This window comes from Canis aureus, chromosome 3 (assembly GCF_053574225.1).
Source record: "Canis aureus isolate CA01 chromosome 3, VMU_Caureus_v.1.0, whole genome shotgun sequence".
Lineage (NCBI taxonomy): Eukaryota > Metazoa > Chordata > Mammalia > Carnivora > Canidae > Canis > Canis aureus.
This window is the reverse complement of record NC_135613.1, coordinates 58,519,674-58,544,159: the sequence shown is the minus strand read 5'-3', so window position 1 is coordinate 58,544,159 and position 24,486 is coordinate 58,519,674. Positions and strand designations below refer to the sequence as shown.

General features: G+C 58.4%; 2 protein-coding genes across 7 annotated transcripts; one reads left to right on the top strand and one right to left on the bottom strand.

Moving 5' to 3' along the window:
• The first annotated feature begins 361 nt into the window (after positions 1–361).
• On the top strand, positions 362–14,333 carry TEKT1 (tektin 1). 4 transcript variants are annotated; one of them, XM_077893163.1, is made up of 8 exons: positions 362–476; positions 2,243–2,449; positions 5,281–5,446; positions 6,334–6,531; positions 6,841–6,984; positions 7,874–8,096; positions 13,568–13,764; positions 14,086–14,333. In XM_077893163.1, the coding sequence occupies exons 2-8, from the start codon at positions 2,260–2,262 to the stop codon at positions 14,291–14,293; spliced, it is 1,326 nt and encodes a 441-aa protein (XP_077749289.1). In that variant the 5' UTR covers positions 362–476; positions 2,243–2,259; the 3' UTR covers positions 14,294–14,333. The 4 variants fall into 4 exon arrangements, with proteins under 4 accessions (XP_077749289.1, XP_077749285.1, XP_077749288.1 ...); XM_077893159.1 differs by lacking the exon at positions 362–476 and adding an exon at positions 772–790; XM_077893162.1 differs by lacking the exon at positions 362–476 and adding an exon at positions 785–923.
• Positions 14,334–18,283: 3,950 nt separating this feature from the next.
• Positions 18,284–24,483, bottom strand: FBXO39 (F-box protein 39). Of its 3 annotated transcripts, none has more exons than XR_013376672.1 (4): positions 20,820–21,924; positions 19,919–20,095; positions 19,130–19,716; positions 18,284–18,794 (listed from the first exon to the last, which is right to left on the bottom strand). XR_013376672.1 is itself a non-coding variant. In XM_077893164.1 (4 exons), the coding sequence occupies exons 2-4, from the start codon at positions 21,843–21,845 to the stop codon at positions 19,588–19,590; spliced, it is 1,332 nt and encodes a 443-aa protein (XP_077749290.1). In that variant the 5' UTR covers positions 21,846–21,924; positions 24,358–24,483; the 3' UTR covers positions 18,284–19,587. The 3 variants fall into 3 exon arrangements, 2 of the variants coding, with proteins under 2 accessions (XP_077749290.1, XP_077749291.1); XM_077893164.1 differs by adding an exon at positions 24,358–24,483 and having other exon boundaries at positions 18,284–19,716; XM_077893165.1 differs by adding an exon at positions 23,552–23,976 and having other exon boundaries at positions 18,284–19,716.
• Between the last annotated feature and the right edge of the window lie 3 nt (positions 24,484–24,486).

Below are 24,486 nucleotides of genomic sequence, written 5' to 3'. Positions count from 1 at the left end.
TATCAGACTGGACCAGATGCTCCTTCAAGTTTCTTGCAATTCCAGGAATCAGATCCTCTTCAAAGGTGTCTCAAAAATGCCAGTCAACCCATAGATTAAAAAAACCCCACAGCTGTCGCTGCGTCGGGGTGCAGCGGTAAGCCTCCCCCACTCCTGGGTGGATCCCTGGGACCAACGTGGTTCTGGGGGCGGGGTTATGAAAATAAGCCACCATCTCCCCTGCACGCCATTGGACAGGCAGTTGCTTAATATTCATGAGGCTCCGCGGGATTCCTGTTGTTCCAAGGCCTCGCGAAACGTAGGGGGCGGGCCTCACGGGGCCAGGCGTCCTCTGATTGGCTGTCCTTACAGAGAGGTGGCCTTCGATTGCCTGGTGTAGAGGCGACGCAGACGTCACCGGGGCGGGACATTTGAAGGCCCATTCTCTAGGTTTCGGGTCGTGAGGACCGGGCCGGCGCGCACTCGTCCCCCGCGGGGTCAGTCCGTGACTTTTTCCCTGTTAGTGCGTCACCAGCACTACAGCCTTAGAGCACCCGTCCCGAGCGCTGTCCTGTCATGGCAGAGCCGGGCTCGTTACTCCCGACCTCCGCCCGCAGGCTGGGGCTGTGGCCGCTGTGCCCGCCCGAGGTCCAGCGCGGGCGCTGGGGGTGGGGACCGCAGGGAGCCCTCAGGTCTGCGCCTGCGCAGAGCCGTCCGGCCGCGGCCCGCCCCCTTCGCCGGGGTGACGCGTCCCCGGTTGCCACGGAGACGCGCGGTTTACCCGCCGAGTCTGCTGGGGCCGCAGCTGCAGGTGGGGTGCGAACCTGTGTTCAGCGGTTCCCGAAGGCGCCACGGCTAGTGCAGGCGGCCCACTCTCTGACCCCCTGCCTGGAACCCCGGCCAGCCCCCGCCGGCCTCCTCTCCACCTCCCCTGGGCTGCTCGGGTGCGTTTTGAGTCCGCACCCGGACGGACTCGGGGAGCCATGGGATGCTGGGAGGCCCGGGTCCTGAGGGGCGTGGGCGGGCAGCTATGTGTGTGTGGGGAAGGAGTGGTGCTGCGTGCGGAGCAGGTGCGGAGGTGGTGGGAGCAGGTGCGGAGGTGGTGGGGAGCAGGTGCGGAGGTGGTGGGAGCAGGTGCGGAGGTGGTGGGGAGCAGGTGCGGAGGTGGTGGGAGCAGGTGAGGAGGTGGTGGGGAGCAGGTGCGGAGGTGGTGGGAGCAGGTGAGGAGGTGGTGGGGAGCAGGTGCGGAGGTGGTGCGGAGCAGGTGCGGAGGTGGTGGGAGCAGGTGCGGAGGTGGTGCGGAGCAGGTGCGGAGGTGGTGGGAGCAGGTACGGAGGTGGTGAGAGCAGGTGCGGAGGTGGTTGGAGCAGGTGCGGAGGTGGTGGGGAGCAGGTGCGGAGGTGGTGGGAGCAGGTGCGGAGGTGGTGAGAGCAGGTGAGGAGGTGGTGGGGAGCAGGTGCGGTGGTCGGGAGAGGAGGTGTGGCGGTGGTCAGGAGCAGGTGTGGAGCAAGGTGCCGGGATGGGAGCAGGTGCGGTGGTGGGGAGAGCAGGTGTTCTCCCCCACTTGCGGCCACCTTCTGGCTTTCCTTTGTCCTGCGGAGGGTTCAGAGGTTTTGTATCACCTGCTGAGTAGGCTCCACACCCAGCTCTCGGTGTACAGATGGCCGTAGGTATTCATTTGTTCAGGAAACATCGCTGGGTTCCTCAGTCCACAGAATCTCCTAAAAGTGAACACTGCCTAGGACCCAGCCATTCCGATGAATGGGTGCCTGTGGTCAGCGAAAGACGTGTGAGAACATCCTAGCGTTCTCACAACAGCCCCATGCTGGAACCCCCTATACTCATACACAGTAGGAGAGACAGGTGGGTGTGGTGTACTGGCAGCGGCGTACTGCCCAGGAGCAGAACCCACAGGCTACATACAGCTCTGTGGACAACGGGATGAATCTTACCACCGTAATGTCAGGTGAGGGAGGTCAGATATAAGAGTACACGCTGGGTGATTCCATTTACGTGAAAACCCAAACACCAAAACTAATTTCTAGTGTTAAGAGTGGGAACAGTGGTCACATTGTGGGGACGTGGGTGGAGGGTGGTGACCAGGAGGGAGCTGACGTGCTGGCTGCACCAATGTGTTCATTGTGTGTACAGATGATGATGATGTATGCACTTCTTTGGTACGTATATCACACTTGAACAAACACGTAAAAAAAGGACATACTGCTCTGGGTGAAACTAAATGAATGTCTGCCTTTGTGACCAGGACTTTGGAAAGCAGAAATGGCCAAACTCCTCCAACCTCCACCCAAGTTCTTGCCTGAAGAGTGGCACATCGCTAACAAGAACCAGTACCACAGAGCAGAGGCCCAAAGGTCCCGGTCCGAACGCCTGGTGGCAGAAAGCCAGAGGCTTGTGGATGAGATTGAAAAGACCACAAGAAAGTCTCAGAGCGATGTAAACAAGAAACTAGGTAAGACCCACGCCTGGATGTGATGGTGAGGCGGAGCTGTGCCGACGTTTGCAGTCCATGTTCGGGCGTGGCAATGTAGTGGCATATCGGGGGACACGTGTGTATTGCTCAGGTTCTGTGTTTAACTTCACTGCCTTGAGACAGATGCGTCGTAACCCATCCTGCTTTCCAGCCCTCCATCATTCCTTTTTTTATGGATAAAAAAAAAGGTTTTATTTACTTATTTGACAAAGAAGAGAGAGAGAGAGAACAAGCAGGAGGAGTAGCAGGCAGAGGGAGGGGGAGAAGCAGACCTCCCACTGAGCAGGGAGCACAGCACGGGACTCGATCCCAGGATGGGGACACATTTCTGGAGCTAGAAAGCAGAAGGCCTGGTGGCTACACACGTAGGGACTGCAGAGATCCTGTGTGGGTGGGGACCAGAGATGCTGGCCACTGCCTGCCAAACATTCACACTGCAGACACTTGGAGATGCTCAAAATCAGAAGCATCCGGTTACCTCTGAAGCTGGAAGCTGAGGGAAGGGACTGGAGACCAGACTGGCTGGAAGCCTGTGAAGAGCCCACTCCTGGCCCCTCCTCCCCCCAGCGAAGGCTCAAGGCCAAGGATGTGATGAACCTCCTCACTTTGCACTAATTCCTCTGCCCCCTGCTTCCTGGGACACTGGTAGCTGGGCTTCTGTGCTCGGTTGGGAGATTGGCAGATGTGTTTGTGGGGAAACCACGAGGGGTCTATGTACCATAATCCCCTGGGGATTATCCAATGAGACACTCAGGCTGACTGGTTACTCTGGACATCCAAGTGCTGTGGCATGCAAGCCCTGACCCTGCATAGAGAGGTTCCAGTTAGCATGCTAGCATCGTCATCTCAAGTACACTCAGGTAGGGTTAGAGACACTGAGGAGAGCCTCTAGCAGGACACTCAGACACAGCAGAAGAAAAAATATGCCATAAAATATTCAGGAAATTTGGAGAAGGCATTGCATCCATGAAACAAGAGAGTCTTAACAAAGAACGTTCAGGGAATAAGAACGCATCCTTGGGAATTAAAAATACGAGAGCACATTTGTGAAAATCAGAAGAGGGTTTGAAAGAGAAAGTTAGGGATCCCTGGGTGGCGCAGCGGTTTGGCGCCTGCCTTTGGCCCAGGGCGCGATCCTGGAGACCCGGGATCGAGTCCCACATCAGGCTCCCGGTGCATGGAGCCTGCTTCTCCCTCTGCCTGTGTCTCTGCCTCTCTCTCTCTCTCTGTGACTATCATAAATAAATAAAAAAAAAATTAAAAAAAAAAGAAAGAGAAAGTTGAAGAATCTCCAGGAAATAAGGGAAAAAAGGACAAAGGGATGGATGGATGGATAATAGAGAGGAAGGGTGAGAATCGGGACCCACAGGGAGGCTCCTTATCCAACAGAGATTCCAGAACGGGCGCAGAGAGGAGGAAGAGAGGAAACTGTCTGCAGAGGAATCCTAGGAAACCCCCTAGAGCTGGGGGTCTGTTTCTGGCATCTGGCTTCATGATGGAGTAAGGCTGACACCAGGAAAATAGAGAGGAGACCCCTGGAAGGCTTGCAGGTCGCATGCAGAGGATCAGGACTCAGAACGGCATCAGCCCTCTCTGCAGGAGCTCTGGAGACGAGGAAATGAAGCCCCGTCATCAAAATTCTTGGTGAAAATCACCTTTATCCTGGGAATCCACACATAGTCAAAGCCAAACGATGAAGGTGGAATGAAGGCATTTTCAGGCCAGCATGCTTTCAAAAATTTCTGAGGAGGGCGTCCTTCGGCGGGTGGATGGGGCATGAGCAGGAGCAGATGACAGCTGGGCAGGGGACGGCGGCAGGTGCGAGGCTGAGAATGTTCTAGAACAGGCAGCCAGTGGGCTGCGTGGGCAGGAGGAGAAAGTGCTCCTGGGCAGAGGTCCTGGGAGGAAGCAAAGCCAGTGGGTTCCTTGGTGGGCTGGAGTGTTGTAATGAGCATCTGGAGAATGAAACAAAAAGCACAGCTTCCAGCCCCTCCAAACACAAACAGAAAATTGTGCGGGAGATGATGTGGATGGTAGCACAGTGTGTGGCTCGGGTGTGAATAGCAGTTACGTGTTTGCTGTGTATAAACAGTGTGAAGCTCTTCTGTAACAGGATGTGCAAGGCAGCCGCACCAGGAGCCTGTGGCTCAAGAGCAAATGCTGGTCTTTCAGTCACAGAAGATTGGTGGACGCCACTAAAACTGATCAGAATAAATAGTGCTGTGAGCAAATGCCCGAAGGAATTCCGAAAGCATTTTCTTAAGCTTCTTAGCGATTGCTCCTGGGGCGCCTGGGAGCAGGTGCAGTTAGCTAATCGCCTGAGTCTTGATCTCAGCTTAGGTCATGATCTCAGGTCCCGGGATGGAGCCTGGGCCACGTGCTCAGCCGAGAGTTTGCTGGAGATCCGCTCTCTCCCTCCACCCCTCCAACCCTTGCCTCTAAAATCATCAATTAGTCTTTAAAAAAAATGCAGTTGCTCCCAGAAAGTGGGAGTTGGGGGTGGACAGGTCCAAGAGCTGTGACACTCTCACTGTTCCTACGACTCAGACGACGTACATCTGTATCTTTGACAAAATCAAGTTCTTCAAAATAGCCGGCATTGAAGAATTAGAGTCATGTGCGTGGATGATGTTTGCATTAAATTAGATGCTGACTTGGTACAGCAGGGGCCCCTACCTCCCTCTGCCGCCCCCACCCCACACACCCCTAACCAGCACTCCCTGGACAGGGGCCCCTGCGTGGTTTGAGGATGGCCCTGTGGTGTCTCACCCTGGAGCTGGTGGCACCCTATGCTTCTTTGTGTGCCACAGAACAGAGACTCGAGGAAGTCAGGTTCTGGAAGAAGGAGCTGGATGACAAGCTGGAGCAGCTAGTGTGCACCACAGAGGACCTGCTCACTTATCAGACTAGGCTGCAGAACGCCCTGGAGAGCCTGAAGGAGCCCCTGCACATCACCCAGATGTGCCTGGAATACAGGTGGGGGGTCCTCCAGAGTCACTGCCTGGGGTGGGGGATAGGGGGCCACGGGGACAGGTGTGGCGGGGGGTGTGGTGGATGGTGCGGAATCCATGCCTGGCAGCTGAAAGAGCTCTTCGCTACCTTAACTTAAATATAAGGTTTGGCTGCAGGGACTCAGGGGACTGAAGTAACACTGAATTTAAATCAGGCAGTTCGTCCTCTCTCAGAGTTAGGGGGCCTGGAGGTGGTCACTGCAGGGCTGGCACAGTGCTAGGGTTCCAGGCCTCTGGGTCTCACTACTCCGCCACATGGGTTCACTTCCCGTGTGACCTCGTGACTCCAGACGGCTGCCAGAGCTCTAGCCGTTCCTTCCCATGTCCAGCAAGGAGGAATAATTAGGTATTCCCTGTGTGCCTCCTGTTGACGGGAGGTTGGTCACCAGGCCACACCAGCAGAACCTGGGAGCCTGATGTCTTTATTCTGGATAGGCAGAGTGGGTGGGTTCCTGGAGGACGAGTTTGGTCTCATCCGCAGAGCTGCAGGCCCTATACTCCAAGGGGAAGTTAGGATATTTGCATGAAACGGCCACAGGGCGTTGGGGACATGCAGTGAACACCCTGGGTGGGCGTGGGCATCGCAGTCCTGTTGCCAGCACAGGGCGCCTTTCTGGGCTCAGATTCTCAGAACCGTGAGGACCGGGTCTTGTTTCCAGGAAGGGGGCACATGTCTGGCGATTTGAGGTCACAGGAGCCTTTTCTGATGAGCGGGTTAGAAGGAGGAGTCTGGGGAGAGGACCTAGTGTAGTTGTGACCGGGGTCGCTGACCCACAGACGCTGCTCCCGCTCCAGAGGGTGAGGGGGATGTCACAGATGCCGACTCGCGTCCGGGTCCTCCTCCGTCCCAAGGTTGGGACAGCGTCACGTGGACAGGCCCCCCGCGCACCTGGCTGCTGACCGGCCCCCTCCTCTGGGCAGGGACAAGCGCATTGGCATCGACCTGGTGCATGATGAGGTGGAACAGGAGCTGCTGAAGGAGGCTGAGGTCATCCACGGGGTCATGGCCCTGCTGACCCGCACCTTGGATGAGGTGACTGAGCAGATCAGGTGCGGCTGTGAGGCCCCAGTGTGGGGGTGGCTGGGCTCACCCCGTGGCACCCCAGGGGCCGTTTCCTGCCCTGGCTCTGGCCCCTCCCATCAGCACCGGGCAGCGAGCTCTCGGCTGGCAGAGGAACATTAAGATCCGGGCTGGGTTCTTGAACTGGTGCCCCGGGGTCGGGATGGGGGGACCCAGCAGAGGGGAGCAGGGATTGCGCCTATGCCAGACTGGCTTCGGCCGGCTTCCCAGTCTCCCATCCCTGCCCCTGGATCCTGTGGGCACTGCGGAGGGAGATGCACCTCTGCCCTCCTCCCCAGGCTGAACCGCTCCGCCAAGTACAACCTAGAGAAGGATTTGAAGGACAAGTTTGTGGCCTTGACCATCGACGATGTTTGCTTCTCCCTCAACAACAACTCCCCAGACATCTACTACTCGGACAGTGTTGTGAGAGTTGAGCCACAGTGAGTGGGTCCCGTTCCTGTCCCTGTGTCCCGTCCCCGCACACCCCCCAGCAGGTCCGCTCAGCCAGGCTGCAGGCCATCTGAGGCTCCTGGACCCGCGACCATGCGGATTCCTCGTGAGGCAGCCTTGCCAGAGCCTCTCCTCCAGCACAGTGGGTGCTGGCGTTGGCCTGGGGTGGCAAGTGCATGGTGCGCCCAGGCCCTGTTCATGGATCCCAGCCGTGGCCTTGCTGGCGTGTGTGGGCCAAGTGCAGCGGGTGGGTAGGTGGCCCACGGTCCCCAGAGCCCAGCACAGGAGCCATCCACACAGGCTGACCTCTGGGCTGGTTCTGCCCCGGCAGCTGCTGCCTGCCCTCCGTGTCCTCCTCCCCTGACCTTACGCTGAGACTCTCCTGTTGCTGCAGAAGCGATTCCTGGTCAAACTAGCCGTTTACTCATTCACTCATTCATTCACTCACTCACTCACTCGTTCTGTCAGGAAAGATAGGATCCCATTCCAGTCACTGGGCCGTAATCCATGGTCGTTAGTGTTGGGCCGTCACGTTGTCCCTACCCGTGCTCCCTGCCCAGGTGATGCAGGCTTCCAGTCTCAGTTTCCCTCCTCTGTGACATGGGGGCCATAGGGCGGCTTGCGAGGTCTTGTGGGGATGAGGGGCGATGCTGTGTGTGCAGGGTGGGCCCAGAGCCTGACCCCAGGCAGGGTGGTTTCCCCAGAGTGACGGCCACTATGGGCTGTGCCTAGAGACGGGGACACGTTCTGGGTGCTCCCGGCCATGGCGGGGGGATGGGGGTGCAGGCTGAGCCCCTGTGCATTTTGGCCCTGTGTCCTCTGCATGCAGTCTTCTGCCACCCAGATGCACCCTGAGGGAACATGTGGGTCCCCTTTCAGCTCCGTGAGTCTGGAGGACTGGCTGGACTTCTCCAACACCAACGTGGAGAAGGCGAACAGGCAGAGAAACAACTCCCTGGCGCTGAAGGCCCTGGTGGACCGGATCCTGTCCCAGACAGCTGACGACCTGCGCAGGCAGTGTGACATGGTGGACACGGCATTCCAGATGGGGCTGAAGGAGACCAAGGCCGCCAGGGACCAGCTGGCTGCCCACCTGGCCAAGGTGAGCTCCCCACACAGCCAGGCCAGGTGTGTGCTCCCGGGTCCCTGGGGCGTGGGGCTTGTCGACATGTCTGCCTCTTAATGACAGGGCTTGGGCCTTGGGGGATGGAGGGGCCTTTGCCCCACCTTGGACCTCAGGTCGTCCCATGTGAGATGTCTCCCTGGGCTGTACAGGGCTGACACCTGATGTTCCCTGAGCACAGCGACTGCGAACCCCACCGCGGGGCCGGGATTCTGGCTCCTCCTGTTCCTCCCCGGGTGTGCCACTGGATGGGCTTCAGAACCAAGTCCTGATGTTTAGCATGTGTGGACTGCTGTGTAAATGCTTCCACCAGGCTCAGTTTCAAGCTGCCTATTGAGCAGTGAGTGGGCAGGCTTCCTGGGTATTCAGCGATGGGGCCATGGGGCCAGCACCGGGGCTCCTCTCACCCGATGCAGAGCGTAGGTGATGGGTTTGGAAGAAAGTACAGGGGCGCAGATCCAGGCATGGGGAAGGCTCTTGGCCTCCTGCCTCGCCAGGGACTCGGAGATGGAAGTAGCTACCTGGTGTGGGTCTCGTAGGCCCCCTGCATTCTACTAACTGGGAGGGGATCAGGGTGGCAGGTGACAACCGGTGGCCTCAGTAGTTCCTGGAGCCTGCCTGAGTGGTGAAGAAGGCAGAGGAGTTGTGCCCTCAGAGCCCTGGACAGTCAGCCTGCCCTCATGGTCAGCCCGCTGGGCCCATGGATGGTGCCAAGCTCTGACTGGCCCAGGGACAGGCAGGCTCTTGCGCCTGGCAGTATTTCTATGGTGTGAAAATGTCATAATATATAGGAAATTAGAAATATACGCGATACATTTAAGCTCCATTCTCTATTTACCTCATTGGCGAAGTAGGGGCAGCAGTACTCACCAGTTGGGGTGGGTCGGAGTTAAATCAGACTGCTCGGGTCACAAATCCAGAATCACGCAGTCACATATGAACGGCACACAGATTCGCACACACACGTGTGTGATTCACATGATCTGTCGTCAGTACAAATCAGCAGCCAGTGATGATGATGATGATGATAATGTCCACAGAAGAGCTACAGGGCTTGCCAGTGGGGTAGGAACGTGTCTGGGCCTTGAGGGGCAAGTCTGAGGCTGGAAGGCAAGCAGAGGCCAGTCCTGGGTCCCACAGATTCCAGGACCTGCAGGGCTGAGGGTGCGCAAGGAACCCACTGGGTGGTCGGGACAGGCCGTGGCGATGCCCTGGGTCATGCTGGGTGGGATGAGCCAGACAGGAGTGGTCCATGCTGTGGCCTCGTGTGTGGGAGGGACGGGCAGGATGACTGGGTAGCCCTGCCCCAGAAGAGGACTCAGATGCAGTCCTGTGTGCCATTCGCCTCACAAATTGTGGAAGGAAACAGGTTTGTCTGACCCAACACATGGAAAATACCACTTCAGTGTGTTAGCAGCGTACACGATTAACGATGTATTTTACAGTCTTTTCTGTAAAGTGATGTCTTTGAAAGCACTTTCAAAGACATTAACTTGCACTTGTCTTGCACTTCAGCCGGTCTGGTTGGGGTGAGGCTTGTGGGTGCTGGCGCAGCCCTGGGGATGGGACCCCCTCCCCCAAAGCCCACACGTCACATGCAGTCACACTGACACTCAGAGGAGTCGTGGCCCAAGGGATAAAGGCAGGATCCCAAGGCAAAGGCAGGGGATGTAGCACGGGGTCGCCGATCGCTGCCCCAGTGGGTGAGTGGCCTTGCTCCATGAGCGGCAGGGTCAGGGACCCAGTTCTATATCCCCCGGTTAACCTGCAGCCAGAAGACATAGGCCGAGAAGACCGTTCTCTGAGGGGACAGTGGGCTGACCTTGTTTTGTGCCTGGAGACACATCTGTTTCCTCACTGGGTGTACTTTAGCCTCAGCGAGATGGAGAAGTAGGAAAAGGAACGTTGACTATAACCCAGGGTTAAGTCATCTCGAGGGGATGGCAAACCACCTCTGTAAAGGGTCAGAGAAAAGCCTTCCTAGGCTTGGTGGGTGGAGAGGTGACAATCAGGGAATTCTGTAGGGATTTATAATGTGAGAAAGAAAACAGATGTCTACATATGGTCGTTGCCAACACCGATGATCAAGCAGTAACGCTTGAGTCTGGGTTTTCGGAGTACAGGTTAACAGACCACAGGCGGTAGTTCTCTAGAGTTAGTGTTTTCTGTCATAATCTGGAGGCTGGTCCATCAGGACGCTCACTCGTAACAAGACTTTTACACCTTTCATCCTTGAAAATGTCTTTTTGTCGGGATCGGCTCTTGCCCCAGAAGAGCAACCTGTGGGTGTGGGTTCTTCACGGAGCCTCTTTCCCTTGTTTTGGGAAACAGATGTGCTGCACACTACTGTGGGAGTGGAGATCTAGCTCCTTGTTTTAATTTCCCACAGCACAGGGGGTGCAAAAAGCTGTGAGACCCACACTGCTCGGGATTCCAACCTGGGAAGTTGCTGAAATGGCTTTACACAAGTGCAAGCTTTGCACGTGATTATAGGCTGGATTCATTAAGGAATAATCCTTGGGATGCCTGGGTGACTGCTCGGGTAAGGGCCTGCCTTCAGCTCAGGGCGTGACCCCGGGGTCCCAGGATCAAGTCCCACATCGGGGTCCCCGCAGGGAGCCTGCTTCTCCCTCTGCCTGTGTCTCTGCTTCTCTCTCTGGGTCTCTCATGAATAAATAAAATCTTAAAAAAATATTTCATTAAGAAATACTAAGTTGCAGCAAAAGCTGATTTCGACAGCCATTCCATGTTTGATGGTAGTGGTTGAGGATGGTTCTTGGTCAGAAGCACTTCCGTCTGGGCCCCAAGTGGGAGTAAATCAGAGGGAAACCTCATCTCTGCGAAAACCCTCAGGTGCTGAGTCATTGGGGAGGATGGGTTCCACCCCTGACCACAAGGCACCCGTGCACGGTGGGCGAACCCAGGAGCTCAGGATGAGGACACTGGCACCCCTGGTTCAGTGGCACCCAACCCCGCAAGTGTTGCCTGCAAAGTGCTCTGTGACGGTTAACGCGGCAGACGTGCCCCGCAGGCTCCGTTCACACCAGTTCCTGCTCAGCGCTTCCGGTCATACTGAGTCTGTGTTGTCTCATGTTCGGGAAAACACCTCCACTTGTGGCTTTCGCTCGGCTACTCATGGAGGCTGTGCCTGTCACTGCTGCAAGCAGTGTGGACGCCGAGCACCCACCACAATCGAGGGCATCAGGGCGCCTGGCCGTGCGTGGAGAGCCCGGGAGGACCATCCGAAGTCATGCACCTCGATTCTTGTGGACTGCCGACGCAGGTTCACGCCCTCAGCTCCTCCGAGCGGCTGTCGCCCTGCATACCCCTCTCCCGCCCCATCCTCAGCCGCCGCGGTCAAAGGCGAGGTGCTGAGCTCATGGGCAGCAGGTGGCCATCCTGCGTGGTGGGCGGATGGTCTTACTAGGGTGGCGCCTTGTTTCCATGTTTTGTGAAGGGATCCTGCCAGGAGGGGATATCTGTGTTAAACGTCCCCCGTTTCCGGTCACCACCTTCCATGCACTTGGGGAATCTGGTGAAAGGTGGCTGGCATGGGGCAGCTGGGGTGCTGCGTTCTCAGCCCCGCGGTGCCATTGTGTGAGAGACGTGACGCTTTGCAGTGTCACTGGTTAACAAGGCCGCCCCTCCCTGTGTCTCAGCCCGCTCTTCCTGCCTCGGCCTAATGAACGCACTGTCCCCATGTGGCGGCAGGGCCAGCCCTGGGTAGCCATCGAGTCGTGACGGGTCTGTGGGGATGCCTCAAATTCTCAGGGTGTCACTGTACCACCAGCCCTGCGCTGGGCGCACCTGCTGTGACAAACACTCTGCACCAACCCCGAGTGTTGGTAACAGTCAAACTGCATTTGGGACTCGATCCCAGGACCGCGGGGTCATGTCCTGAGCTGAAGGCAGATGCTCAACCACTGAGTCACCCAGGTGTCCAAGTGTGAAGGAGTTTAACTAAATTAGAAGCGGGAGCATCTGGACGCTGAGCTTAGGGCAGGGGTGCCTGAGTGTCTGCGTCGGTTGAGTGTCTGACTCTTGACTCTGGCTCAGGTTGTGATCTCGGAGTCCTGGGTTCGAGGCCTGCATCCCGCCTGGGGCTCAACGGGGACTCTGCTTCTCCCTCTGCCCCTCCCCCTGCCCATGCTCTCTCAAATAAATCTTAAAAAAAAATAAAAGGAGGGGGACCCCTGAGTGTGGCTCAGCAGTTTAGCACCTGCCTTCGGCCCAGGGCATGATCTTGGAGTCCCAGGATCGAGTCCCACATTGGGCTCCCTGCATGGAGCCTGCTTCTCCCTCTGCCTATGTTTCTGCCTCTCTCTCTCTCTCTCTCTCATGAATAATTAAATCTTTAAAAAAAATAAAATAAAAGGAAAGCATAGGAAATGTTCAAAAACCAAATGCAACATGTAGGTCTCATTTGGGTTCTAATTTGAACAAACCAACTCTTAAAATATGGGACAATGAGAGAAACTTGAATACCGTATGTATTACATGATACTAAAAAATTTTGGGGGGCGTAATAAAGATATTGTCGTTTTGCTAAAGGAAAAAAGAGAACCTTACATTTTAAAGACACGTGCTCAACAATTCAAGACTAACGTGACATAATGCCTGGGCTTTGTTAACGATGACTGAGCTGATGGGCAGGGTTGGGACGGGAGAGAACGGCTGTGTGTTGGTTGTCACTGACGCTGATGACAGGCTCGTGAGGTCATTATCCTGTCAACTGCGTGTGTCTTGGAATCTCCAGGATGCAAAGTGAAAAATTTAAAAATGCTTAAAGAAGAAATAAATTTGGGGGGCACCCGGCGGTGCTCAGTGGTTGATCATCTCCCTTTAAAGGGCCCAGGGTGTGACCCCGGGGTCCTGGGATCGAGTCCCATGTTGGGCTCCCCGCAGGGAGCCTGCTTCTCCCTCTGCCTGTGTCTCTGCCTCTCTCTGTGTCTCTTGTGAATAAATAAATAAAATCTTTAAAAAATAAGATTTTAAACTAGTTAAACATTAATCTAAATACCCAAGTAATTTCTGAGCAGTGTCTTCCTGTGCACAAAGCCACCAGAAAGAATCGCGGGAACCAGTTGTGTGGGGAGCCACCCAGGCCTCCAGAGGGACCGCGTGCCAACGTGCAGATGTGCAGGGAAGTGGGCTCAGGTCCACCGGCAGCTTCCCAGTCCTTCCCCGTCCCCCCCACCCCCCACCCAGGGGGGATGAGGCAACAATGGCCGGTCATGTCCATTCCGTCCCTGAGGTTCCGAGGGCGGGCGAGGCCCCTGGCCACCAGCAGTCACTGCTGCGTGGAGGGGTGGTCAGGCGCATTGCAGGGCCCAGCTGGGCGCATCTCAGGTCCCCTGTCACTGTCTGACGTGACCACACAGCCCTCAGCGTGTCTGCTGCGGCGTCTGAGAAGCACGGCCCACCTTCACGTCCTCGTGCCCTTCCGTCAGGTCATGGAAGAGATCGCATGCCAGGAGAAGAACATGACGGTTCTGGAGAAGGCCATCCTTGATCAAGAGGGGCCTGCCAAGGTGGCTCACACGCGCCTGGAGACCCGAACACGCAGGCCCAACGTAGAGCTGTGCCGCGATGTCGCACAGTACCGGCTGGTCAAGGAAGTCGGCGAGATTGCCCAGAATGTCGGAAGGTAGGTGGACGGCCCCGGCGAGGCAGCCAGGGGGCGCGGGGGTGGCTCTGGGGTCCAGGACTCCCGTTCTCCACTAAACACAGAAAACGGGTCCCGGAGTTTAAATCTGTCTGGAGCCCAAATCCTGAAGTTTCAGTAATGACCCACAGTTTTCCACGTGGGCCCTTGTTGGGGTTTCCCTCCTGAGGGCTGGTGGTGGCCTCAGATCTGAAATCTCTGTGAGGAGATGGGGTGGCCGGGTGTCCACTGGCTTGGTCCTGAGCTCAGGGACTCACCCTGAGGGAAGGGTGGACCGAACGGGCCCTGCTGTCCCTCCCTCAGGCTGAAGGAGGCCCTGGCACAGGCGCAGGTGGAGCTGAAGGGCCTGAACCGCCGGCAACTGGCGCTGCAGGAGGAAGTCCAGGTCAAGGAGAACACCATCTACATCGACGAGGTGCTCTGCACCCACATGAGGAAGTCCATCCCCCTGCGGGATGGGGGCGACCAAGGCCAGTGGGCCAGGGGCCTGCGCCCCGACACCATCTGCTGAGGATGGCACTTCACACACTGATTAAACCCTGGTCACCGTCCCTGGACCAACCTCACTCTCATTTGGGGGAGTGGGCCTGCAGGAGGGGCCCCAAGGCTTGGGTGGGGCCTGGAGGCTGAGGCCCGGGGGGCTGGTGGGGCAGCGCTGGCCCGAGTTAGGTCCCCATGTCCCCACATCCCACAGGCCGTTCTTAGGCCCTGGGGAGCCGTCCAGGGCCCAGGAGGCTTCGTTCAAGTTGGGGGCAGTGGAGTGCAGGTCTGCATCCCTGACTCAGCTCCCCATCTTGTCCTGCTTGTGACACAAGCCCTGCACCCCTGGCCCTGGAGCCCCCAAATGTCTGGGTCCCTCTGGGTCTGGGAGAAGGGAAGAGGACGCACAGGGCCCTCCAGTTCCTGGGACGTCAATGGGTGGCTCCTGTCGGGGGGGGGGGGGCGCGTAGGGTCGTGGGTGGGGGGCTACTCTGGGGGCCTCCGCAGTGTCAGGACTGTGGGCAAGAGGGGGGCAGGGGGGATAGGGAGATGCCCCCTCCAGGTCCAGGGCTGGGCTGTCTGGGATCTTCCCTCCTGAGTGTAAACACGTATGTTTGCTGTTGGTCTCCAGACCAGTCAATAATCATTGGGAGCATTTTTCTTTTTTTTCATTCTCAAGTAACTGTAAAACCAGAAAAAACATCCTCCGTTCCTGCCACAGATTCAGTTCAGCGGCTAGGAGTGTAGGCTGTGGAGACAAAGCGGGGTCGAGGGTCCTTGGCGCCCACCCCGTGGGGCTCTGTGTGGCCCAGGAGCTGCTGGTAACAGCCCCTGCCTCTGCCTGTCCACTCAGTCCTGACATCCAGGGTCACCTTCCTGGTGTGGGGCACTTGTCCATGTGCCTTCCTGCAGAGCCACCATGCTTGGGGGCACCTGCCCTGGAGCCAGCCAAGCCCCTCCCATGCCTAGGGTCACCTTCGAAGTGACTGTTGGCCAGATGGCCCAGAGCCCTTCCCATCCTTGGTGTCCCCGAATTGGCTGGCCCGCTGTACACGTGGTGTCTTGACATGTAGACCGTGTCACAGTCTAGGTGCTCCTTGATCCAGAGAGTCTCAGCGGCCAGCGAGGGGCATCTCTAACCCGGGAGAGAGAGGCCCTCTATGAGGCTGAGCTGCCCACCAGGGGCCGAGCATCACCTCCCAAGTGACGATGAGCAGACATGAGGCCCTCCTGGTCCTGGGGACATTGGGGGCGCTTTCTGCTCTGGCTGGAAGGTCAAGTGCCCCTCCCAGCTTATGGGGAAGGTCAGAGTTCAGGCCGACCCAGCAGGATTAGGGGCTGCCCCAGAGGATGTGGACACGAGGTGTGGGGACTCTGGGGGGACACCTTCCCTTGCGGAAACAGCTCTGAGGGCCTCTCCCTGGTTCAGGTCAGCCCCAGTCGCTCTCCTTGGTTTGGGTTTGCCCCGGTCACTCTACCTGGTTCATGTGAGCCCCGGTCACGTACCTGGGGCGAGGCCTGGAAAGGTGCCCCGTGGGTACAAGGAAACGAGTAAAGCCTGATGAGTGGCCTCCGTCTATGGGGAAGCCCACCGAGCCGCGGTGCATCAATTGCCCGTAGCGTCCACGTTGTGGGCACAGTATCCTGCTGCTGGTGACCAAGGCCCCGTCTTCCTTCTCTGGAGACGGGTGAGAATGAAACATTACCTGGAAAATAACCGGGTGCTGCCAACAGAGGTGAGATCGCAGGTCAAAAGGGTCTTTGCCTGACGGAGAGCGAGTGAGTGGGATTGTGGCCAGGCCCTGTCTCCTGGAGCCTGTCCTGGGCTGATGGGAAGGGATGGGGTCATGTTCATCATCCCGCAGCACCGGGAGCAGAACCGGAGTTGGCGGATCCAGTTCTGGAAGCAGGAGCATCTGCGAGGCCCTCTCTGGGGTGGCGTCAGGACCCCGAGAGGGGTGTTTTGTGTTGATAAATGATTGCTTCCCTTGGTTACAGTGGGCGACATTTTTCCCAGAATGATGACCTCCATTGTCCCAACAACATCATGAAGCTGTATTCATATCTACTTAGCTTGAAAAACCTTCCCGAGCCCCCTCCTGCAGTGGCATTTCCAGGCTACACGTACTCAAACTGGGGTCTTCGTGGATCTTCCACACGCCCTTGTGCTTCCTGCATTTGCAGTGTCGACTCCCAATCCTGCCACGGGAGGCGGTCAGTGGTAATTAAGAGTACAGCTTTGTCGTGCGCGCTCGCCACGCTTCCTGGGCATCGGACCTTGAACGGGTTCTTCTTCCTTAGCTCCGTTTTCTCAGCTCTGAATGCGGGATGATGGCCTCCGCCTGCCACAGCTGTTATGAGGGTTCAGGGAAGCGGGGACCATCTCCTTGCACGACTTCTGGGGACCCTCCCAGGTCCAGCTGGGATGGTAGGGAGAACCCAGCGGGCTGACCCGGGACGGGTGTGGGCTCTGTTAGCCACCCATGTGACTCCCGACTAGCCGCCTCCTGTTCCGAGCCTGTTTTCTCTTTAACGACACTAAAGCCAAGGTCACAGCAGACTCCACAGGCGCGCGGTCATGTTCCCATGCGCAACATGGAAGCTGGCAGCCAGGGAGGCGGGTTCATGCCCAAGTGACCAAGTAGCCATTGACCCTTCGGTTCAGTGTGTGGGGCCTCATCCCAGCTTTGTGCGTGAGGGACATGGTGTCCAGCCACCAGGGGCCCAAGTGGGCCCAAGTGGGCCCAAGTGGACCCAGGGCTGCGGGGTGGGGACGTTAGCCCAGATGGTCAAAGGCCTTTCCCCAGAAGTCTTTCCAAAGGCAGACCCTGCCCTGTGGTTGTGACCTTGCCCGGGGGTCAGGGGTCCCACCTTCCTTTCCCGGCTGGAAGGTCTCCCCGTCTCTGTCACTGGGCTACCCACGCACCCCCAGTAGTTGAGAGCAGCCACCAGGGCATCAGAACCCAGACAGGGTCGCACCCGCGTGTTTCCGCGCAGAACCAACCAGGTACTCTCAGCAGACCCACAGCTGTGCGGGGCTTCTGCGCCCCAGCTGGAAGACGATGGCACAGATGAGTGGGACACACGGAAGTCACAAGTCTGTGGCTGTGTAAGTGTACACAGGTCTGTGGTTGCACAGACCTCGCGCGGGCTGCATCCTCCCAGGGCGGCTCCCCTGTGCCGGGTGCTGCCTCCGTTCCTCTCATGAGGAGGCACAGAGAGAGGCAGAGACACAGGCAGAGGGAGAAGCAGGCTCCATGCAGGGAGCCCGATGTGGGACTTGATCCCGGAACTCAGCATCCCCGTGTCCTTAACACCTGCCGTCAGGGCTCTAGGGGCCAGACTATTCTGACCACAATACTGAGACATTACGTGGGTTTTCACTCCTTCTCTGGAGTCTTCTGGGGACCGCGCTGCGGCGTGCGACATCACAACGGACCGCAGAAGCAGGGAGGTCAGCCATCAAGCCAGATGTGATGTTCTCAAACCTGCAAACCCAACCCACTCGTTGACAGAAAGCGTGACCATAAAACGTGAACGTGGTCTCTGTGCGGGAGCTCACTACGCTCCGATTCTGCGTCTGGAGTTGAAGCTGACCAGAACCAGTGCATGTGGAGAAGAAACCACACCAGTGAGTCAATCAATGAATCAATCAGTCAATCAATCATCAGTCAAAGAAGCAGCCTCCCAGGCGGTCTGCGTTCCAGCTGAGCCTCCCCCTCACCTGAGCGGGCCATGCTTCTCCTGTTCCCAAGGCCCTTACCCCGTCCGCACATGACTGGGGAGCTCCCACGGGGGGACCCCTTCCCCTAGCCTGTGTTGGTCTGTCCTGAATGCTGGTGAGGCAGGGGCCCACCGACCCCATGGCGCTGCGGGGTGATCTGCCCATGCCGTGACTGGGCAGTGCTGGGAACTGGGGAGCCCGCATGAGCAGAAGCCCTGACAGAAGCCCACGGGCTGGCACAAACGCAGACACAGCAAACCAGAGGCCACACAAACCACGTGGCATGAGATGCTTGGCAAAGGTGTTGTGAAATTTTATTATTTTAGGTCTTATTGGAAAAGAAAAACCTATATACAAATATACGCACAAAAATCTCAAAAGCCCAGCAGCAGTACAGCTCTGGGACCTGGGCTCAAGAATTTATAATTTCCTATTGAAAACACACGTGATTCCCTCCCTCCCTGTTATAAAAACTAACACACAGTCCTTGTAAAAACTTGAGAAATAGGATAAAGCTTAAAAAGGAAAATAAAAACCACCTACAATCCCACCACCCGGCAACACCTATTAATGTTTTTGGGGTAGCTCTTCTGCGCTTTCACCCGACCTGGTGACCGTGTTGTGCAGGGCTCATATCCTGCTGCAGACTCAGTTGTGCGTCCTGCTTTTTTCATGGAATGCCACACGAGGACCTTGTTCCCAGGACATTAAGATCCTTCGTAGGGGATCCTGGTGCCTGCCTTTGGCCCGGGGCGTGATCCTGGGGACCCAGGATCGAGTCCCACATCGGGCTCCCAGTGCATGGAGCCTGCTTCTCCCTCTGCGTGTATCTCTGCCTCTCTCTCTCTCTGTCTTTCACAAATGAATAAATTTAAAAAAAAATCTCAAAAAAAAAAAAAAAGATCCTTCGTAAATAGGAGCAGGTGCTCACAGCCGGCCTGGTGCAGCCCTGCAGGGATGGGGCGTAGAGGGGATGGGGAGAAGCAGGTACCCCGTGTGGTAGTCAGGGGGTGGGTTCCTCCTGCAGGAGGGACTGCCAGCTCCCAGCACGCTGCCCTTATTAAGATTTTATTTATTCATGAGAGACACACGGAGAGAGGCGGAGACACAGGCAGAGGGAGAAGCAGGCTCCATGCAGGGAACCCAATGTGGGACTTGATCTCGGAATTCCAGGGTCACGCCCTGAGCCACCCAGGTGCCCCAGGGGCTGCATTTAAAAGAAGGAATTTCCCCTCTCTTGGAGGATGTGCAGGTGCATCTCCATTGCGGAGTGGAGCAGGTTGGGGTGGGCTCCCGTGGGTCACCAGGGACACCGGGCATTTGCCCCCAACCCCCTACCCCCACGACGTGTTAGGAGTCAGGATGGGGTGGGGTCCTGTGTGGCCCTGGACTCCCAGCTCTGTGCCTGCACCCTGGGACGGGTTCAAGCAGCAAAGCCCCATGACAAAGGAGAGGCCAGCCCCGGGTGGTTGGTAAAGATAGCCTTTAAAGTCCCATCGCCCGCGCCCCGGCCTGGGTCAGAGGGGAGGAACGGCAGACCCGCAGGAGGAAAGGGGCGGGGCGGGGCCGGGGACCGGGAGGGCGCTCCCAGAGAGCACTGGCTACATCATGGGGTACGCGATGACGAAGTAGTTGAGCTCCGCATCGATGAGCTTTCGGTACTTCCTGTGGATCTCGCGCAGCGTCCTGTCCTCGTCATTTGTCTCGTATCGGTTTGTGTAAATTCTCACCTGCGCGGGCAGAGACACGCGCACACTGCCCGGCCCTCTCGCGCTCCGCTGCGTGCAACCTGGCAGGCCCTGCCCCCGTCGCCGAGGAGGGGCGCTCCGGGTCCTCTCCCCGTGGATCTGAACCCCGGACCCAGGGACACATGCGGGGGACGTGCTGCCCCACTGCCTGCTACGCGCCTGAGCACGGGGCCCCGCGCCCTACCTTGAGAGTGCGCAGGGAGCACTGCCCTTCCTCCTGACTCTTCAGGATCCGCTCCACAAACTTGACGTCAAGAAAAGCCCAGATCTTGAAGTAGAACAGCTTTCGACAGGACAAGACCAGGAGGTGCAGCTCCTCGTCCAGCGACTCGTGGTTGTTATTGAACTCAAATGTTAGTTTCTGGAAAAGAAGATGAGGGCGGAAGGAGGAGGCGGGCAGGGGTGCAGGGGTGGCAGAGTCGCTCCACTGCAGACCTCTGGCCCCACAGAGGGCCCAACAGCGGTGGAGGTGGGGGGCACCGCAGGGAGGGGATGGGGACTCGGCAGGGAGCTCGTCCAAGTGCGAACACTTGGAGTTCAGAGGCCGCGTGCATGTCCCATGTCCCCCCTACTCCTATCCCCCTTCTCTCCCCACCCCCCACCGCCCAACTGGAGCGGGAAGGACAGTAGTGGCCCGGTGGAGCGGGGGCTGAGCTGTGAGCACGTGGCCGTTGGTACCAGGAGACATGAACTACCCCGGCCTTGGGTGCAAGTGCAGGAGGGACAGAGCGATCCTGATTTTATGGATGCGGAAGCTGCTGGGTCTCAGAAGAGCCTGCACCTGCTGGTTCCTCGGGGATTGGTCTGCTTCCCACAGGACCCCCTTCTCGGGGTGGGGTGGAGTGGGGGCGGGTGTTGCCTTCCGGCTCAGACCGGGTTGGGAGCCCACCAGGAGGCCTCGTGTCCACGTGTAGATGTGAGCTACTGTCATGTGCGGTGCCCCTGGGGGCCCAGGGACCCTCTAGTAGTTGGCTAGCATTTCCTAGAAGCCCCATTTGCGATCAGTGGGTGCCAGCCCCGGGTGGCAGCCGGCCCAAGTGGCCTTCCCCCACTGTGGAAGCCGGGACCTTGCGTGGTGGCTCTACCTGCAGAGTGTTCCGGAAGGTGGGCAGGAGATCTGTCAGCGTGGGCCTCATGGACCAGTCTGGGTCGCTAAAGTAGCAGCTCCTCAGACTGATGCTCCGGATGGGGATCTCCTGCAAGAGGATCCGTGCCAGGCGCTCATACTTCATGACTCGCTCGAAGAAGAAGTTGACCTTGAGGTTGGAGGCGTGCCTGGCCAGCTTGGCCCAGGACATGCCCCAGATGACCTGCCCATGGGGGTCGTGGATGTGGCACTTGATGTTCATGGTCCAGAGGGTGCCAGCATTGTTCTCACACAGGTTCTCCAGCAGCTCATCGGAGATGCAGTTGTAGTTGAGCGTGAGGGACACCAGGCTGCGGAAGGTGGCCATGGTCTTGTTGAACTGTGGGCTGCTGTAGACAGCGAGGTGGTGGCTGAAGAAGTCTTCGATGTTGAGCTGTGACACCACGCTCTCGCTCCGCAAGTAGCTCAGTGAGGTGAGCACCACGCAGCCCTGCTCCACGGTCAGCCTGGCCCCCTTGAGGTTGAGGTAATCCAGGTGTTTGCCCACCTTCTTTAAGAAGAAGCCCAGGCTTTTGATGAAGGAGCTCCGGATACTGTTCCTCCAGACAAGGCGGTCCAGCTCCAGGTGCTGGATGGACAGGGACTTGAGCCGGTTGTTACTCTTGCCCAGACACGACAGGAGGCCCCGCATGGTGACCTGGAACTTCTTGGTCAACACAGCATTGTAGGGGTTCAGAAATTTGATCTCTAGGTGTTCCAGATAACGACCAAATTTCTTGACATACCAAAGAGCTGACTCGAATTCAGAAGCATGCACCCTGGAAGGTCTCCCGCTGAACGTGATGGTCCTATAACGCCACAGGTCCGCCGAGTACATAATCTGGTTCCACTTCCTGCAGACCAGGGCAGCTCTGGACCGGTCCCTGTCCCCCAGCCACCAGAAGACACGGCGCAGGCACACATCGGGCAGATTGGCCCAGCAGCTCTGGTCTGGGGGCTGCACCGGCGGGCTCTCTTCGTCCATCGAGGAACCGGGTGTCCAGAGCAGCTGTGTGGTAGGCAGGGCTTCCAAAAATGAGGAAAGAAAACCAATCACTCGTTTTCTGTGGGGAGTAAAGAGGAAGAGCCATTACTTGCCAAACAGAAATCAGGCCGGGCCGAGTGAACTTGCGTTCCCACCCGGTGTGCAGACATGGTCGGTCCACGATCTCTCGGGGACACACGCCAGGGGACCCAGTGATGGCCCAGCAGGAGAAGCGAGGAGGCTCAGGTGGGTCTGCAGTGCAGGGTGGCACACACCTGGGGCGGTTGGAGTCCATGGGGCAGCTCAAAAGAGGTGGCACCTGTGTGGGCTTTGCAGGGTGGGTAGGAGTTGGGAGGCAGACCAGCTTGGCCTGGGGGCTTGTGGTGGAGGGCAGAGCTGGGACCGGATGGAAGGTGTGCAAAGGTGGGAAACGAAAAGCTGTTTGGAGCTTGACCTGCAGGTGGTGGGGAGCAGGGCGGGGGGTGGGTGCGGGGTCAAGGAGCCCGAGCAATGTGATAGAGACTGTGCCCTCGGACCAGGGGATCCCCGAGACAGGCCAGGCCCCTTCCCTGGATGGGAATCACCAGCTGGCAGGGGGCGCTGTGTTGCGGATGGCTGCATTTGCGTTCAAGGGTGGCCATACACAAAGGGTCACGCCACTGGAGTCAGCCAGGGTCACAAAGGCTCAAGGTCCAGAAGCAGAAGTGAGGTGGTCAGCCAGAGGTGTCCAAAGGGAAGAGGAGGGACGACGGCCCAGAGCAGAGTTCAGGCTCCGACCTGGGGCCAGGGCAGTGTGACTTGTGGGAACGGGCGGGTCTGCAGGATGCCTTGCGGTAACTGATGACAGTGGCGGGAGCGCGGGAGGGCCCTGACCCGGTGGCTGGATGGCATGTGTGCCTGTACCGGGCTGGGGAGGCCGGGTCACGCCGGGTCGCAAGCTCCTGCTTCGGTGTTTCCCAAGAAGTCGTGCTTGTGAAGCCACGGCGCGAGTCACACCTCCGTGTAAGCCCTGGTGCTCCTAGACCATTTTAGCCCGTGGAAGGGCACGGCTGGACGGGCTCCCGGAATTCTCTCTACACGTGGATGCGGAGGCCCGCACACAGCCTGCCACCCACGGGCCTCGGAGCCGCGGGCCGCGTTAATCTACGATCTCGGGTCTAAGATCTAAGACTATCTAAGATCACACGACTGTGCGAGAGCACCCTTCCATTCCGTTCCCTGGGCAGACCTGTGGATGTGTGGACGCATGCCCTGTGTCTGATGTGCATCTGTGGGTGTGCTTTGCCAGATGTGGGCTTGTGAACATCATCCTGTGGCTGTCCACGCCCCCCACCACAGGGGTGCCCCCACTGCTCCCTTAGCTGTTCTCTTGGTGGGTGTTGGACCCCCAGGTACCCCCGACCACTCCCACCACCACCACAGTGACCATGCATGCCCCCAGGCCAGCTCCTGTGTGGTGTGTGTGTGTGTGGGTGCTTTGGGGGCTTCACTAGCACCCTGTCCCCACCGTTCCCTCATTCCCCTCCACACCCACAGCAGTCACCAGCCCCAGTGGCTCTCCCTTCTCCAGGGCCACAAGAGGTCCCCATGGGGTGTGGCAGCAGCCTGTCCCCGTCCACGGGTGCCCAGAATCACAGCCTGCTGCCTCCTGGTTCCCCGTCCCCCGTGTCTATTTCTCAAGTTAACCTTCGTCCCACCTGCATCACCTTTGACCCTGGGGACAGCCTCATTCTCCTTCTGAGCAGCACTTGCACACTTAACAAAGGAAGAGGTTGGCGTATCTTCATTTACAGAGGCTGCTCGCAGCCCTGTCAGGTCAACCCCGGCACTTAGTGGGGAGCCAGGTGCTCAGGAAAAAACTAAACCAGTTCCCGAGCTAAAGGAAGCCTTTGCTCCAGGCAGTTAGGGGTCAGAGCGTTGAGCAGGGGGCAGTGTCCCCAGGGTGGTTCCATGGGCGGTGTCCAGAGAGTGCATCTGGGCGACTGGGAAAGCCGTGGAGTCCTTGCAGGGACCGTCTCCCCTCCCCTCAAACCTCCCTGCGGGCCTGCCCGTGGGGCTCCACTGCTGGACCCCGGTATGTCAGCTGCCACGCAGGACCTTCGTTTTCTTCCAGCCCCACTTCTGCAAACCGGGGTTAAGAATGGCGTCTCTCCCCGTGCTAGGAGCTTAAATGAGCTCACGGGTGGAAGGGGTTGGAAGGGGGTGGAAGGTGCTGGAAGGGCGGGGGGCGGGGGAGGGGAGAGAGGCGCACAGCCGAAGCTCTCCGAGGGTTTGCTGCCCTAGCGAGCGGACGCCAGGCATTCCTGGGGCTCCCGCGGGGAGGGGTGAGCACACCCCGCTGACGACGGAGCGGAGAGTTGAGGAGGGCTCCCAGTGCGGCCCCCTAACCATGGGGAGGTGGGATTCCAACCCACTCCGGACCGGGGCGCGTGCACCTGCCCCAGCTGCCAACCCGGGAGAAAAGGGTAGGGTGCCCCGGGACGGCTTCCAGGAGGAGGCGTAGGGCCGTTACCCGCTCGCCGCGCCCCGCCCGCTGTGCCCCGTTCGGGCTGCGGAGACCGCGAGCCGCTGCCTGCCCCGCCCGCGCCGCCTGCGCTCCGACGACTCCCCGACGCGCGCCCGCGCCCTCGGGGGTGGGGGT